General features: G+C 42.0%; 1 protein-coding gene across 3 annotated transcripts in view; it reads left to right on the forward strand.

The window, feature by feature from the left end:
* The window catches only part of LOC127491653 (interferon-related developmental regulator 1), an 80,571-nt gene that overhangs the window by 45,187 nt on the left and 18,991 nt on the right, over positions 1 to 16,393 (forward strand). Inside the window, exons 1-2 of one of the 3 annotated variants that reach the window (XR_011387414.1) lie at positions 3,443 to 3,980; positions 16,102 to 16,220. Coding sequence is in view for 2 of the 3 variants with exons in the window: in XM_070071248.1 (XP_069927349.1) it covers positions 16,102 to 16,224 (123 nt within the window). In the remaining variant the exon portion in view is untranslated. Of the gene's footprint in view, positions 1 to 3,406; positions 4,455 to 16,101; positions 16,225 to 16,393 lie in introns of those variants that run through there. The other 2 variants (XM_070071248.1, XM_070071249.1) reach the window with 2 other exon arrangements.

Raw genomic sequence — 16,393 nt, forward strand, 5'->3', positions numbered from 1 at the left:
TATGGTGTCAGTAATCTCCCTAGGCTCTAGTCATGAGTTGCCAAGGCTATGGAAGCCTTTTGAGTTTGCAGACTTCGATTTTATTCCGACAGGGTCATAGTCAAAGTGGAAGTTCTCTCCTCCCTTCAGAGAAAGGTACCTCCATCTTTGATGGCCCCGTTCTTTCCACTGGGAACTCACTCACAGAGATCTTTCATTTAGGTCTTTTTTTTTTTCCCCCAGAGTGTCTTGGCTTTCCATGCCTAAAATACACTCATGGGCTCTTCAGCCAGATCCAAATGCCTTAAGGGCTGATTCTGAGGCCAGAGTGCTATTTAGGACATCTGCCATTCTATGAGTCTGCTGTGTATCCTGCTTCCCATGTTGGATTGTTCTCTCCCTTTTTTATTCTATCAGTTAGTATTAGCAGACACTAGTCTTGTTTGTGTGATCCCTTTGACTCTTAGACCTATCAGTGTGATCAATTGTGAACAGAAATTGATCACTTGGACTAGTGAGATGGCATTGGTACATGCCACCTGGATGGGATTGTATTGGAATTCCCTGGCACATTTCTAACTCCACCATTTGGGGCAATCCGATTGAGCATGTCCCAAATTGCATATCTCCTCCCTCTCTTATTCCCACTCTTATATTTAACAGGGATCACTTTTCAGTTAAAATTTAAACGCCTAAGAATAATTGTGTGTTAATTACAGAGTTCAACCAATAGTACTAGAAAAAAAAAAATAGTAAAAGGGATAAAGTATTACATTGTACATCAACAGTCAGGACAAGGGCCGATCAAGTCACTGTTTCTCATAGTGTCCATTTCACTTCAACAGGTTTCCCCTTTGGTGCTCAGTTAGTTGTCACCGATCAGGGAGAACATATGATATTTGTCCCTTTGGGACTGGCTTAATTCACCTCTCCACACTGTTTTCCACAGTGGTTACACTAATTTACATTCCCACCAACAGTATATAAGTATTCCCCTTTCTCCACATCCTTGCCAGCATTTGCCACTCTGTGTTTTAGATTTTAGCCATTCTGACAGGGGTGAGGTGATATCACGTTATGGTTTTGATTTGCATTTCCTGATGGTTAGTGATGCTAAGCATTTTTCATGTATTTATTGACAATTTGTATTTCTTTTTTGAGAGTTGTCTGTTGAAATCCTTTGCCCATTTCTCAACTGGATTGGTTGTTTTGCTGTTGTTGGGTTTTTTAAGTTGCTGATATAATTGGGATATTAATCCTCTGTCAGATAGGTGGTTTGAAAATATTTTTTCCTGTTCTGTTGGATGTCTCTTCACTCTTCTGATCATTTCCTTTGCTGTGCAAAAGCTTCTGAGTTTGATATAGTCCCATTTGTTTAGTTTGACTTTTGTTGCCTGTGCTATGGGGGCTTGTCCATAAAGTCATCCCCCATACCAGTGTCTTGGAATGTTTCCCCAACATTTTATTTTAGCAACTTCATAGTCTCAGGTCTCTCATCCAGAGTTGATTTTTGTATATGGTGAGAGATATGGATCTAGTTTCATTTTCTACATGTATACATCCAGTTTTGCCAGCACCATTTGTTGAAAATATTATCCTTATTCCACTTTATGGTCTGAGTAGTTTTGTTAAAAATCTGCTGGCTGTATGTACATGGATTAATTTCTGGGCTCTCTATTCTATTACACTGACCTATGTATTGGTTTTTATGCTAGTACTAAGCTGTGTTAATTGCTATAGCTTTGCAGTATGCTTTTTTAAAAATTTATTTGACAGGTAGAGTTATAGACAGTGAGAGAGAGAGAGACAGAGAGAAAGGTCTTCCTTCCGTTGGTTCACTCCCCAAATGGCCGCCATGGCTGGCTGGCGCTGTGCTGATCTGAAGCCAGGAGCTAGGTGCTTCTTCCTGGTCTCCCATGAGGGTACAGGGCCCAAGCACTTGGGCCATCCTCCACTGCCCTCCTGGGCCATAGCCGGCCCCTGTAGTATGCTTTGAAATCAGGTATTGTGGTGACTCTAGTTTTGTTTTTCTTGCTCAGGATAGCTTTGGCTATTCGGAATCTTTTGTATTTCCATATGAATTTTGGGATTGTTTTTTCTAACCCTGTAAAGAATATCATTGGTATTTTGACAGGGAATCTGTAAATTGCTTTAGGTAGTATAGACATTTTGATGATACTGATTCTTCTGATCCATGAGCAAGAAATATCTTTCCATTTTTTGTGTCTTTGATAATTTTCATTGTAGAGATCTTTCACTTCTTTGGTTCAGTTAATTCCTAAATATTTAATGATTTTTTTGTGGCTATTGTGAATAGGATTTCTTTTTCTGTGAGCTCAAGCTCATCATTAGTATAGAAAGAAGCTACCTTTTTTTTTTTGTATTTTGTAACCTGCACATATACTGAGTTGGTTTATCAATTCTAACAGCTCTTTTTCTGGAGTGTTTAGGTTTTTCCATGTTCAACGTCAGTCACCTGCAGACATGTATAATTTGACTTCTTCTGTTCCAGTTTTGATGCCCTTTATTTATTTCTCCTCCCTAATTACTTTCTTTTTTTTAATATATTTTTTTTTTGACAGACAGAGTGGACAGTGAGAGAGAGAGACAGAGAGAAAGGTCTTCCTTTTGCCGTTGGTTCACCCTCCAATGGCCGCTGCGGCTGGCGCTCTGCGGCCGGCGCACCACGCTGATCCAATGGCAGGAGCCAGGTGCTTCTCCTGGTCTCCCATGGGGTGCAGGGACCAAGCACTTGGGCCATCCTCCACTGCACTCCCTGGCCACAGCAGAGAGCTGGACTGGAAGAGGGGCAACTGGGACAGAATCCGGTGCCCCGACCTGGACTAGAACCCGGTGTGCTGGTGCTGCAAGGTGGAGGATTAGCCTAGAGAGCCGCAGCGCCGGCCCATAATTACTTTCACTAAAGCTTCCAGTACTACATTAAATAAGAGCAGTGAAAGTGGATATCCTTGCCTTGTTCCAGAGCTGAGGGGAAATTCTAGCTTACAGATTTGACAGCAAGGGATCTTATAATTTTTAAATGTGTTAATTTAATTAGTATTAAAGTGACACCCATCTCTTTTTTATTTCAATTGACACACAAGTTGGACTTTGTAGTTCACATTACTTATGATTTATCTTTTTCTACATTTGATTAAATGTTGATATCCTTTTTACTTATTGGAATTTTCTTGATGTTTTACTTATTTTATTAATAATTTTCTTACTGTGAAATAATCATTAACCTTATATATTAATTTTCTCTCTCATTTGTGTGTGTCGATGTGTTTTATAAACTTTTAAGATATTCATAGTGTCAAATTAGTTCATTTTGTTCTTTTTGATTTACTTTTTACCCTCCTCCCCACTTTATAAGAACATCTTAAATCTGACTGATAAACACATATTTTCTTTTTCTTCATTTCAGCATTTATATAACTCTGAAGCCTTCAAAGCTTGAACAAAAGCTCAAAGCAAATGCCGAGATAAGAGAGCAGATGTTGGAGAATTCTTCTAGATTTTCAGCACTTGAATATTTTTTAATTTTTTGGCTATTTCTACTGTTTTTAGAATTTAGAGACAGTTTTTATCTTGGATTAACTTAGATAATTTTTGTAGCAGGAGTTATATTATAATTTTTTAAGAGTTATTTATTTATTTATTTGAAAGGTGGAGTTACAGAGAGTCAGAGGCAGAGAGAGAGAGAGAGAGAGAGAGATCTTCTATTTGCTGATTCACTCCCCAAATGGCCGCAATGGCCGAATCTAGGCCGATCCGAAGCCAGGAGCCAGGAGCCTCTTCCGGGTCTCCCACGTGGGTCCAGGGGACCAAGGACTTGTACCATCTTCTACTGCTTTTCCAGGCCATAGCAGAGAGTTGGATCCAAAGCCGAGTCTTGAACTGGTACCCATATGGGATGCTGGCACTGCAGGCAGCGACTTTACCTGCTGCACCACAGTGGTGGCCCCTATATTAGAATTTAACATACAGTATTGCAAATGGTGAGTTTTGATCATTGAATATTCTGTGTAAACGTAATCAGTAAATAGGAATAAACGGTTTATAATGTTTTGTCCTAATGTACTTATGAAGAGAGCAAAAACACAGAATTTTGCATGATTTCATGATAAGAAAAATTATTAGCTGAGGTTTCATTTCTTATACATGTGGTTATCAAAAATTCAGGTTGATGATAATGATATATACAAATGTGATATCTTAAACAAGAGTTCTCTATGAAATTTTGGGGAGCTAGTTCCTCTGGAGAAGCTGCTGTATTTTTACTTTGAAATGGAAAATAATTTTGCCAGTGGAATCATCAAAAGGAATGATGCCACCAGCCCTTCCCACTGCCTTGGGAGTCCACGGAGTCCACGGTGAGTGGCACGTGCCAGATGGTAGCTGACCTTCTGAGAGCTGCGACCCTGCCTTATGAGACCTCATGCTTTTGACTTTTAAATAAAGACCTTTTCACATGGAATATGCTTCTTTTCTAACAAAAGAAACACTATTTATGGTTTGGAGGTACAACATGACCAACCCAGGGAGGGAGGCAGGGAGACAAAACATTATGTATGTGTTTGAAAATGTTAAAATAGATGAAAAAAATGTTGCACAGTATAATTGAGATTCAAGTTACTGACTTTTCAGAGCATTGTTGTTGCTTGTCCTTGTAAGGGTTTTTTTTTTTTTTTTAAGAAAAGTTGAAAATTTTTTGGCAATGTATTAACATTTAACTATTTAACTGTTGAGCTTTACATTAAAATTATATAACACAAGTCACATGTGCAGGTTCGGATCCATAGACCTGTTTCTTTGATAGGCTTGCTTTGGAAAACAGTGAGGGTTGGGGAAGTAGGTACACAGAGAGAGAACTACCAAAACCACACAGTTTTTTCCAAACCACTCTTCTTCCTGTCCCACTTCCCCCACAACTCCTGGATGGAAGGTCTCCAGGACTCCCTAGATGAAAACATTGGCTGGTTTATGGATTCATTGTTCCTGGGTCCCATCCCTTTGTGTTCTCCCGCACTGGAAAACAGATCTGGAATCTAAAACTTGAGTTTATGTATTGTCACTTTATATTCCAAGTAGATTAGAACCATGGAGAAGAGATTACAGTAGTATTCTATCCCTAATTTTATAATCTCACATATGTATATATATTTTTTATGATGTTTCAAAAAATTCATTTGAAACAGAGACAGAGAAAACTATTGCCCATCTTTCTGCTGATTCAATCCCCAAATGCCTGTAACAACTAGAAAGGGACCAGAAACTGAAGCTGGGAGCCAGGAAGTTAATTCAGGCCTCCCACACAGGTGGCAAGGACTCAACCCCTTAAGCCCACCTCCTGGGATTTCCTTAGCAGGAAGCTGGAATTGGGAACAGAGCTGGGACTGAAGCCCAGGCCCTGCAGTATGGGATGTGGGCACCTTAAGCAGTGTCCCAACTGCTGAGCCTACTGCGTACATAGCTATACCATCATTTTTAATAAAAATGATTTTTTTGTGAAAGATTAACGTGGTTTAATGGTACTTAAAGACCGTTGAGGCAAAAAGCCCTTTGCTCCATCCTTTGCTGTTCCTCAGTCCAATCCCCGGTGGCATCCAGCCTTCAGTTTTTTCAGGCAACTTAGTTTCAAGTTTTAGGTGATATGCGTTTATGAGTACAGCTATTGCAGGTTTCTAGCTTTTTTTTAAGTCAGCATCATTCTTTGCGTTACTGTGATTGAGTTTATATGTTCACTCCCACACAATCCCAAATCAATTTGTCAAACACTTAATTCTATACTTTATTTCAATCTACTCTTTCATCCGAGTACACAGCTGCTGGCCCAAGCCATCACCATCATGTTGAGGGTTTGTTTTCTTCTTGAATTGGATCCCTTCTGGATGATCTTGAATTGCTTTCTGGACAGTTTATTAGTTTATTTTCTTGTTAAAGTGGAGGGCTTCCTTTGGTAGTTTCTTGGGAATAGGTGCATAAGAGGTCAATTATTTTGCTTATACAAGTGGGAAGTCAAATTCACAATAAAAATATTAATTGACAAGTAGTTATATTCAAATTAGGAATTCTGAAGGCATTTTTACCAGTATCCTTAGCAGAATGTTGAGATGTCCAATTTTTGTATTTTGTCTTTTGTTTTCTTTTGCTCTTAGAATCTCTTTGTTCCCGGAATTCTAAAACTGCAAGATACTGTGCTTTGGTGGACTTGGCACTGAGGAAAAAAAAAAAAGCCTTTTTCAAATCTGTTTGAGAGTGAGCATATGCTTCCACCTGCTGGTTCACTCTTCAAATGCACCCAATAGCCAGAGCTGAAGCCAGGAGCCAAGAACTCAATCCAGGTTTCCTATGCAAGTAACAGAAGCACAATGACCTAAGGTGTCTCTGCAGCATCCCAGGGGCTACACTGGCAGGAATCTGGTGTCAGGAGCCAGAGCCAGAGCCAGAAGTCAAACACAGGTTTGACTGTTAACTGCTAGGCTAAATGCCTGCTCCCTGGAGAATACTCACATTCTTGACCCTTGGGATATTGGAATGCCTGAATTGAGCTTCACATATTTTTTTCTTAATCATTTCATTTCTGGAACATTTCTTTAACATGATTTCCCACTCTTTCTATTGAATTTTATTTCTGGCTAACATTAAATTACCTGCCTATATTTAGTTCCTTACTTTCCCCCTGCCTCCAGGTCCTAAGCCTTCCTGAGTTCCATGGCTGTCAGCTCACTCATCAGTGACAGTACTGCTGAGGCTAGAGGCACTCTCACCTCCTTCCCAGTACATCTGTTGAACTCTTCAGTGTGGTTTCCTATTTCATTCTTGTGGCTTTGCAAGTTTATTTCTATTCTGCCCCTTTTTTTGAGGTTTTGGGAAGAAGAGGGGAAAAGAGCATGATTCTGTATATTGAATTTATAGAGAGGGACTATTCATGAAATTGATGGGTAATTGCTAGGCTAAGATTCCTGGGAACTCAGTGTATAAGAATGCTTGACTTTTAAGTGCTAAAATGCTGTGTGTTAGATCAGTTGCTTGATTCTTGGTTAATCTTGCTCATTTGAAGGGATTTGGTATTGTCGCTGCCCAGCTTCTTGAAACTTTGATTTTGAAGCAGTCGACATACATGACTTAAATCTTTGCCTGCATTTACTGAATTTCCTGGGTATTGAGCCTAATCACCTTGAGGCACAAGACTATAAAGAAAAAGCAAGAAACACTTACATTTCTTCCCAGATTAAACAATCTGGATTAGAATATTTTCTTTGTCTCAAAACTCTTGTTAATGTGGCCATGGATTAAGATAAAATGAAGAGAGTCATCTTGCTTTGCTCTTACAGAGTTCTTCAGAAGTGTAGCCGTTCTGAAGCCAGTCTTGTCCTCTTCACTGGTGTAAGTGTGGTGGGATTCAGACATTGGTGCGAGGTCTGGTTTTTTTATTTTTATTTTTTATTTTTATTTTTATTTTTTGACAGGCAGAGTGGACAGTGAGAGAGAGAGACAGAGAGAAAGGTTTTCCTTTGCCGTTGGTTCACCCTCCATTGGCCGCCGCGGCCGGCACGCTGCGGCCGGCACACCACGCTGATCCGATGGCAGGAGCCAGGTGCTTCTCCTGGTCTCCCATGGGGTGCAGGACCCAAGGACTTGGGCCATCCTCCACTGCACTCCCAGGCCACAGCAGAGAGCTGGCCTGGAAGAGGAGCAACTGGGACAGAATCCGGCACCCCAATCGGGACTAGAACCCTGTGTGCTGGCGCCGCAAGGCGGAGGATTAGCCTAGTGAGCCGCGGCGCCGGCTGCAAGGTTTGGTTTTAAGTCTCATCTCTGCTGCTTCCAGCCCATGTACCCTTTGACAATTAAATGCCTTAGCCAACATTTTCTTTCTGAATATTTGTAATTTCAATTTATTTGAAAGGCAGAGAGAGAGAGAGAGAGAGAGAGAGATATCTTCCATCTGCTGGTTCACTTCCCAGATGCACACAACAGTAGGGGCTGAGCCAGGCTGAAGCTAGGAGTCAGGAACTCTATCCAGGTCTTCCATGCGGAAGGTAGGGACCCAAGTTTTGGAGTCATCATCTGCTGCTTCCAGGATGCCTACTAACAGGAAGCTGGGTCAGAGGCAGAGCTTGGACTCAAGTCAAGGTCCATTTTCCTTATCTCTCGGGGTTCAGGGTGGGGCACAGAGGGAAAGGGGAGATTAACACTTCACAGGGTCATAAGTATACAGGAGAGAGGTAAAACACAGCAAATACTCAAAAATGAGTATTTTTTCAAAGGATAGCTTGATTAAAATGGATCAGGTAGTTGGGCGTGATAAAATAATAGCTATTGTGTCTTTCATTTTTCAGAGGAATTTGGCATAGAAATCAAATATAATGTTTCTGGAGAGCAGTGACAGTGCTAACAACATAGTCTTCCTCCATGAATTGTTTCTTGGGTGTTAGAGAAGCTTAAGAAGGTGACATTCCAGGGCCAGCGCCGTGGTGCACTAGGTTAATTCTCTGCCTGCAGTGCCGGCATCCCATATGGGCACCGGGTTCTATTCCTGGTTGCCCCTCTTCCAGTCCAGCTCTCTGCTGTGGCCCAGGAAGGCAGTGGAGGATGGCCCAAGTGCTTGGGCCCCCGCATCTGCATGGGAGACCAGGAGGAGGCACCTGGCTCCTGGCTTCGGATTGGCGTAGCTCTGGCCATTGCGGTCATTTGGGGAGGTGAACCATCAGATGGAAGACCTTTCTCTCTGTCTCTCTCTCTCTCACTGTCTGTTAACCTACCTTTCAAATAAATAAATAAAAAGTCTTTTAAAAAAAGTGACACTCCTTTTTCTTAAAAGCAGAGTGAGGTGTGTACAGAATACAGGTGAGAAGGGGATTTTGTGAAGCATGTGTTTTCTAAGGGCTGTGCAAAGCGATTCCAGGATGGATAGTGCCCATCTAGTCACAACAATGGAAGGTGGGATTATAAAGGACCACAAGTCCAGGAGTCTTAGGCCCTGGAGTCTGGAGTCTGGCGGAGCTTTCCACCACTGCAGCATCCCTTTTGTCCACTAGAGGGCAGAAGCTCCTTTGCAATGCATGTGAGGGAGCCACTGACATTCTTGTGTGAGAAGAGGGTGCGTGAAAACAGAATAAAGCCATTCCATGGAAAAACTATGGATGTGATGCAGTGCACCCTTCCCCATGCAATCTGAGAGGTTCCTGCCATCATCCTAATTATCATGTTATAGCCACGTTCTGTCCCTGTTGATTGCATTCCCTGGGTGGTCTGGAGTCCTTGCTACATCAGTTGTCACAGTGGCACTCCTGCTGCTACAGGACATTTATGTAGGGAAGTGTGTCATGGCGGAAGTGCTGAAGTGTGTTGGCTCACGGTCCTGGAGCAACACATTCACTGCAGTCCAATAAATACCACGTGGTTACCAACTCAGAGCATGGGGGTCCTTTTTGTTTCTTCTTAAAAGCATAGGTTTGGTATGATGTTGCATAAAACACACCAGACAGTAGGAGAAAAGGAGGCATTTGGAATCCTAAGCCTCTTGGCTGCATGCTGGGGCTCTCGGTCCTCCTAGGATCATTGTCTGCTCAAGAAAGCCAAAGGGAGACCACAGAGTTAGCAAGTTTTGTTGTGGTTGCTCCTGAATACTTGGTTGTTGTTTTCCTGGGTAATGGCAGCCAAAGCTCCCATTTTGTAAGTTATTTGCATGCTATTATTCTGCCGAGACAGAATTATGATTCTTGAGTCTGGGAGGTTTTTTCTGCATGTGCTTTGCGCTTTTAACTTTTGATAGAAATGATCTAGACTTGATCTTAAAAATTACTGCCTAGATGTGAAGAGTCCTCGGCTCTGAAATGGAATTAAAGAACAAATTACCATGACTCACTCAATAAAGCTTCTTATTAGCTTTGAATCAAGCCCTATTATAACACTTCTGATTTCATGGCAAGCAATACGGGGTGCGAGTTATTTCTGTGGCTTGATACCAAGCACCTGTGGGAGAAAAAAAAAGCACAAAGCAATTTTTCATAGGCAGTTATCTTTATTTGTCAGAACATTTGTGGTTGAAGAATTCTTTACATGGCAAAAAGAGTCAGCTGCAATGATCGAAAGCAGAGGAAAGTGAAATTACATGTTTCAGCTCAAGCTACCAGGAAGGGCTCTGTTTAAAGGATGCTGCTCTGGCCTTTCGTGGTGAATAAAGCAAGTTTGCACGCTGGAGATGGGAAGCTCCAGCTTCAGTTAGTGTCCCGCCAGCACCCTGGCTCCTCCAGCCTTGTTGGTTGTTCTCAGATACCCTCATTTGGAAATGCCAAAGGTAGCAACCCCTGGGTGTCAAGACAGCTGTGAACCCTGAATTTTATGGCCATGGATCTTATACTCACCTACTAGAGAGTCATTTGCAAGTCACCTCTCTGCTCTTGGCGGCTATGGACTACCCCCAGCTCAGTGTTCTCTGCTAGTTCTTTATTTCCCATTTGCATGTTGCAGTTCATTAAACAGTATGTTGTCTATTTTACATTGTGACTTCACCCTAAAGAAGACATTTTCTTTAAGAGCATGGCTTTTACTGAGTACTTCCTAGCACTTTCTAGGTTGTTTTAGTTCTATCGGAGTTGCCTTTTAAGTAGGTAGCAAGGCCAGGAATGTGGAGGGTTTTGCTTTGTTTTGTTTGTTTGTTTGTTTTTGGTGGCTGCGATTCTCTAGCTGGTCCTCTACTTTGTAAACACTGATTAAGCTCCACTATGAGGTTTAAGCAGCAGTAGCTACATTGCTGAAAGGGAACTAAGGCACAAGATATTAAGTCAGAAATTCAAAAATGTACCATATGTCAGTCACTGTGCCTAAAATAGGACTGTGTTTGCAATGATAATCCTACGAGGTGACATACAACCTGCATTCCTGGTCAAACGCTAATGTTGGAGATAATAAAGTACAACATGATGCTAAATAGAAAACACTCTTAGAAGATCTGTTGGGAAATTTGTGGCCATGTATCAACACATTGGGACCTTCGTCTGGGCTTTAAAGGATAAGAACTGATTGATTTCTAATGCTCTTTTATTCTATCTTGTGCTGCTTTTTATTGAATTTTATTTATAAAAGAAGAGATATGAAGACAGACAGAGGTCTCCCACCTACTGGTTTACTTCCCAAATGCCCATAACTCCTGAGGCTGGGCCAGGCCAAAGCAAGGAGCCAAGGTCTCCCATATGGGTGGCAGGAGCCCAAGTAGTTGATCCTTCACCCATTTCCTCCCAGGGTCTGCATTAGGAGGAAGCTGGACTTATAGGTGGAGCCAGGACTCAAACCCAGGCACTCTGATGGAGAGGGGGTCCCAAGTGGAATTTCATCCACTGCACTAAATGCCCACCCCACCTCTTCTTTTTTATTGTTACATCAAGTCATTCCCTTAGGCATGCTCCATAAAGTATATTTGGAATTCAGTACTATTAATATCAAAAATGCTACCTAATATTTAAAATACACAGGGAATTGTGTGTTCTTGTGAAATAAAATTTCAGGATAACTGGAACACTTGTTTTAGTTTTAACTCTGAAAGAACATAACTTGTTAAGGTCACTGTGTTTTGTTAGCTAGAGTTTTGGGGACTCATTTTTCATAAGAACTAGCTTGTTTTAAGCATCACTGAAAATTTCTAGGTTTTAATACTTTTTTTTTACACTTGATTGACACATACTAATTGCACATGCTTATGAGGTACAACATGATGTTTGGATAGATGTGTACACTGTGAGGTGATCAAAGCAAGGTAATTTTAGTACATCCATCACATTAAACATTGATCATTTCTTTACGGTGAGAGCCTTCAAAAGCCTCTCTTCCAGCTGTTAACTATGATCACCCTAGTGAGACGAGAACACCAGAATTAATCCTCCTGCTTACCACAGCTTTACCCATTGACCGACTTCTCCCTACCCCCACCTTCCTTCCCCTCCCTAACATCTGGTAGCCTCTATTCTACTCTCAACCTCTGTGTTTTCAGTCTTTTAGAGTACAGTGGAAGCTGTATAGTTCATGATGAGTGATTCTCCCAGATAGTCTACAGATGTGCCCCCAACTCCATTTTCCCCCCTGACTTTGGTTTCTCCTAACTCTAAATATCTTTCTCTCTATTCCATGGCTGGGCATTAGAGGACATTTTGTAAACATGGTGGGAGAAAGTAAACACCTGTCGCCACCTATAGGCAGGAAAAATATTCATTGCACTGACTTCACAGGAGTCCAAATGGCCATCGAATGAGGATTTCTACCCTCCGTCTTATTTCTGTTGGTGTACTTGTTAGCTGACTCCAATCCTTTGGGAAATTTTGATGTTTAAATCTGAAATAAATACGTTAAGTGTTCAAGTTCACTGTTTCTGGTAAAGGTTTATTTTATTTATTTGAAAGGCAAAGTGATGGAGAGAGACGGGGAAACAGAGAGAAAAAGATGTTCCATCTGCTGATTCCTCCAGATGCAAAACAGTGGAGTCTACGTCAGACCAAAGCCGGGAGCCAGGATCTCCATCTGAGTCCCCCACGCGGGTGGCAGGGCTCCAGGTGCTTGGGCCATCTCCTGCTGCCTTCTCAGGCACATTAGCAGGGGGCTGAATAGGAAGCAGAAAAACTAGGACTCAAACCGGTGCAACGATATGGGGTTTATGGGCTCTGGCATTGCGGGCCACAGCTTGACCGGCTGGGCCATAATAGTGGCCCTCAAGTACACTTCCTAACCTGGCACTGAGCATTTGCCGAACAGAAATGGTCCCTGCCCTGTGGAGTTTGCAGTTTATTGGGGAAATCAAATCTGTAAGCTAATGAAGGTAATAAAATACCATCAATGTTCTGATAGAAGAGCATGCAGGCTCCAGCCAGGACACAAAGGAGGTAGATTATCTCTGCTCAGGGGAGGTGATATTCCAGTTGTCTTGAAAGAGGATGAGGAGGGGTGTGGAAAGGAAAGGCAGTATTGGGGAGGATCCACTGAGCTCTGAACAACAGGCCAGTTTCACTCTGCAACAAACGAATCTTGGTCATTTATCTCTCTGAGTGTCAATTCCTGCATCTGTGGAAAGGATGGGGCTAGACTAGAGCATGTCTAAAATCCTTCCTAGGTCCAGAAACATATTAGACTTGTTGCATGAAAAGATGTTGTATGAAAAGACTCAGGCTTTTACAGTAGCTAGAATTGTTTTTCCAGAACCCTCTTTGCATATAATTACATGGTCATGCATTCTTTCTTGTGTCAGAGACATGTCTTCCTACAAACCTTTTTAATGTATTTGTGTTTTTCAGTTTACCTAAAGTCATGTTGTTGTTAGAGAATATTACCGGAAATGTTACAAATGTGTTACAAATGACCTCAGTCTGTGGGACACCCAGATGGAAGAGACCTGAGAGACCTTGGAGTCCAGCAGGGTTCCTCTCTATGGCATCGAAGGTTGCTAGGATTTTGTCTTGGAGACTCACAGCCAGCATCTGTTGAAATAGGGGCTCAGATACTGGGATCAGCGCTGCAGGTAAAATCCTCTGCCTGCAGTGCCAGCATCCCATATGGACAGCGGTTCACGTCCCTGCTGCTCTACTTTGATCCAGCTTCCTGCTGATGTGCCTGGCAAAGCAGCAGAAGATGGCCCAAGTCCTTGGGCCCCCACACCCATGTGGGACACCCAAAAGAAGCTCCAGGCACCTCGCTTTGGATTGGCCCAGCTCTGGCCTTTGCAGCCATTTGGGGACTGAACCGGCAGGTGGAAGATGTCTCTCTCTTTTTGCTTCTGCCTCTCCTTAACTCTGCCTTTCAAATAAATAAATCTTAAAAAAAAAAAAAAAGGACTCAGACACTCTACTGACGGAGAATATAAAAATTACAGCTTTGAATTAAAGCCTTGGGCAATGAGAATTGTACACAGTAAGTTTTTTTTTTTCCCTCTGAGAATCTTTATGCCCAAAGGCTGAAAGCTTAATTTTGTCTTTCAATATATTTATATCCAGTTTTGCCTAAAAGATTTGAGGCATCTTGCCAGAATATAAACAATATAATCAAAGAGAAAAAAAAGTAAAAATTAATTGAAAAAAAAAAAAAACCACCAAACCAGTCCAGGGGAAATACAGACAAAACTGAAAACTCTGAGGAGAAAGAGCAAATGCAGACAGGCAGGGCACCAAGAGTGACTATTGTTGAAGCCTGAGCTTCCTGGCAGGCAAAGCAAAAAGGATGATTACAGAGTTGTCCCTAGAAGGAAACATTTTCTTCTGGATAAGCAAACATTTCCAAGACCTTCAGTTGAAAATAGGGTTTGTGATTGGTTATTTACCTGGTCAGCGTGCTGCTGGCTGTGTTTTATCAGGCTCTAGTGTTTTGTTTTATTTTATTTGTCTGTTTTATTTTTTATTTAATTGGAAGGGGGAGACAGAGACAGAGATATCATTCTTCTACTGGTTCCCTCCCCAGATGCCTACCCAGCCTCTTACTTTTCATGTCAGTGTTTTCTTGCAGGGACAATGAATCACGCTTCCCAGGACACTGGTTCTTGTGAGCTTTACGAAGACAGGGAGCTTTGTGTTGTGGATTCCATAAACGACTTAAACAAACGGAACCTCTGTCCCATGTGTGCCGTGGAAGGCTTAGTGGGCTTCCTTGCTCAAGGCTGCCTGGAAAAAGCAAAGGCCGATGGGATGTGTGGGTGTGATGGGCAGCGGCTTGGCATTAGGCATGGCCTGACACTGGAAATGCTGTCGATTGTTGGGCAATTCTTGCTTTTTTTCTCGGAATTCTTGGTGGTATTATGGCTTTCCTTGGCTCCTAAGTCACCTTTGAACTCTTATCTTCAAGAATGCTGCGACTTCCTGTGCCTAGAAAGGGGTGGGCCTCCCTGGTGGGAACAGCGGGTCATTGATGGTGCCGCTTCCCCTAGGGGTCTTGCTCCATAGCAGATTGTTGAAAACATGCTTAACGTGTTCACCCAGTTCTTAAAATATTTAAATTATGTTGGACAAAAAAAAGTCATCATCATTTTCTACTTACAAATTGTCCAATTAAAGGGTTAGAAAAAGGGGTGAGAGGGAATCCACTGAAGACTGTATCTTGCCTCCTAAATATTATAAATGAGTTTCATCATCTCAGTATGAGCCTCCTTTCTAGCTTACACACCAATATCCAAACACAGGTGTTAATTACCTCCTTGTCATTTGTTTATATCCATTCCTGCTAAACTTGTTTTCCTGGTTTTCATATCTATGTTTCCCCTTTAAATCCTTTTTGAATTATTACTTTTATTTTCATTTAATGGGTTCAGGTTTTCATTTGTCTTTATTGCAGTCAGTTCCAATAAAATAGGTGTTTGAGTCAGCCTGAACTTTTTCGGTTGGGAAGCAAACGCTATTAAGGGGGATGTGGGATGTACTTAGAAGGCATAGGTTGTAAGTCACCCAGCTATCCATAATGAAGGAGCACCGTGAGTGAGAACAATTCAAAGTAGGGGGGCATCCAAAAGTAATTCAATCTACTCCACTCCCCCAGATTTCTCTACTTCTTATTCATTTTAATCTAGGTGTCAGTAGGCCCCAAGACCTCACAAAATGGTGAGTAATGTCAGACAATTCATGACTTTGGGGAACCAGACTATTGTTTGCGCATAGTTGTAGCCCCAGCTCAGTGGCAAAACATTGAAAAGAATCTTGCTTCCAAAGCACACCCATCCTGAAAACAGTTTTAAGAAGCCAAACCACAGCAGGGCCACTTTTGTTACATGGATGTAGACAGAAGTGATTATTCCTGAAATAAAAGGAATTTTCTGGGAGATGTTCAACCTTCAACTTCCTCATTCCTTTTCCCAAGAAAAATCCATTCCTTGCTACTTCAGTGCTAAGAGCCTTCAAAGAACTTTCTAGACAGGTGTCAGGATTAGCCTAGCCATGCTTATTCTTTGTGCACCAATGTAGAAGAAGGTTGAGAGTTCACAAACTGCTCCTGGCCCAAAGACATTCCTAAAGCATAAGTCACGTTCCAGGCTTGTCAGAGGGAAACGGTGTGTCCGTGGCTCATGTCCAACAGTAGGGTACTGGTACTGTTCAGTTCTGTTGACGACATGTATGTCATTGTGTTCTGTTTGTTTCCTATTTGCTCTAGAAGAGAAAAGCCCAGAGTTTGGCTCAAACTCAGGGAGCGAAAGCTGGAGTGTGCTCTTCATGGGGCTGCTGATGGTGCTGTCAGCCCAGTGCTGGTTTCCTTTGCCATCTTTCTGATAAGTAAGTAAGTAGCACTGGCACAGTTTTCATCGCTTGCATGCATTCACTTTGTAGCTCATTGTTTGGCTTTGCGGTTGGAACGTGTCCTTGCTTTCTGGCAGCTGATGCTTACCCTGAGAGACAGGGAGACACAGAATGCCTCTAATAAACTCTACGGCCCAGGGACAGGGTTC

The sequence above is a fragment of the Oryctolagus cuniculus genome, chromosome 3, assembly GCF_964237555.1.
Source record: "Oryctolagus cuniculus chromosome 3, mOryCun1.1, whole genome shotgun sequence".
Taxonomy (NCBI): domain Eukaryota; kingdom Metazoa; phylum Chordata; class Mammalia; order Lagomorpha; family Leporidae; genus Oryctolagus; species Oryctolagus cuniculus.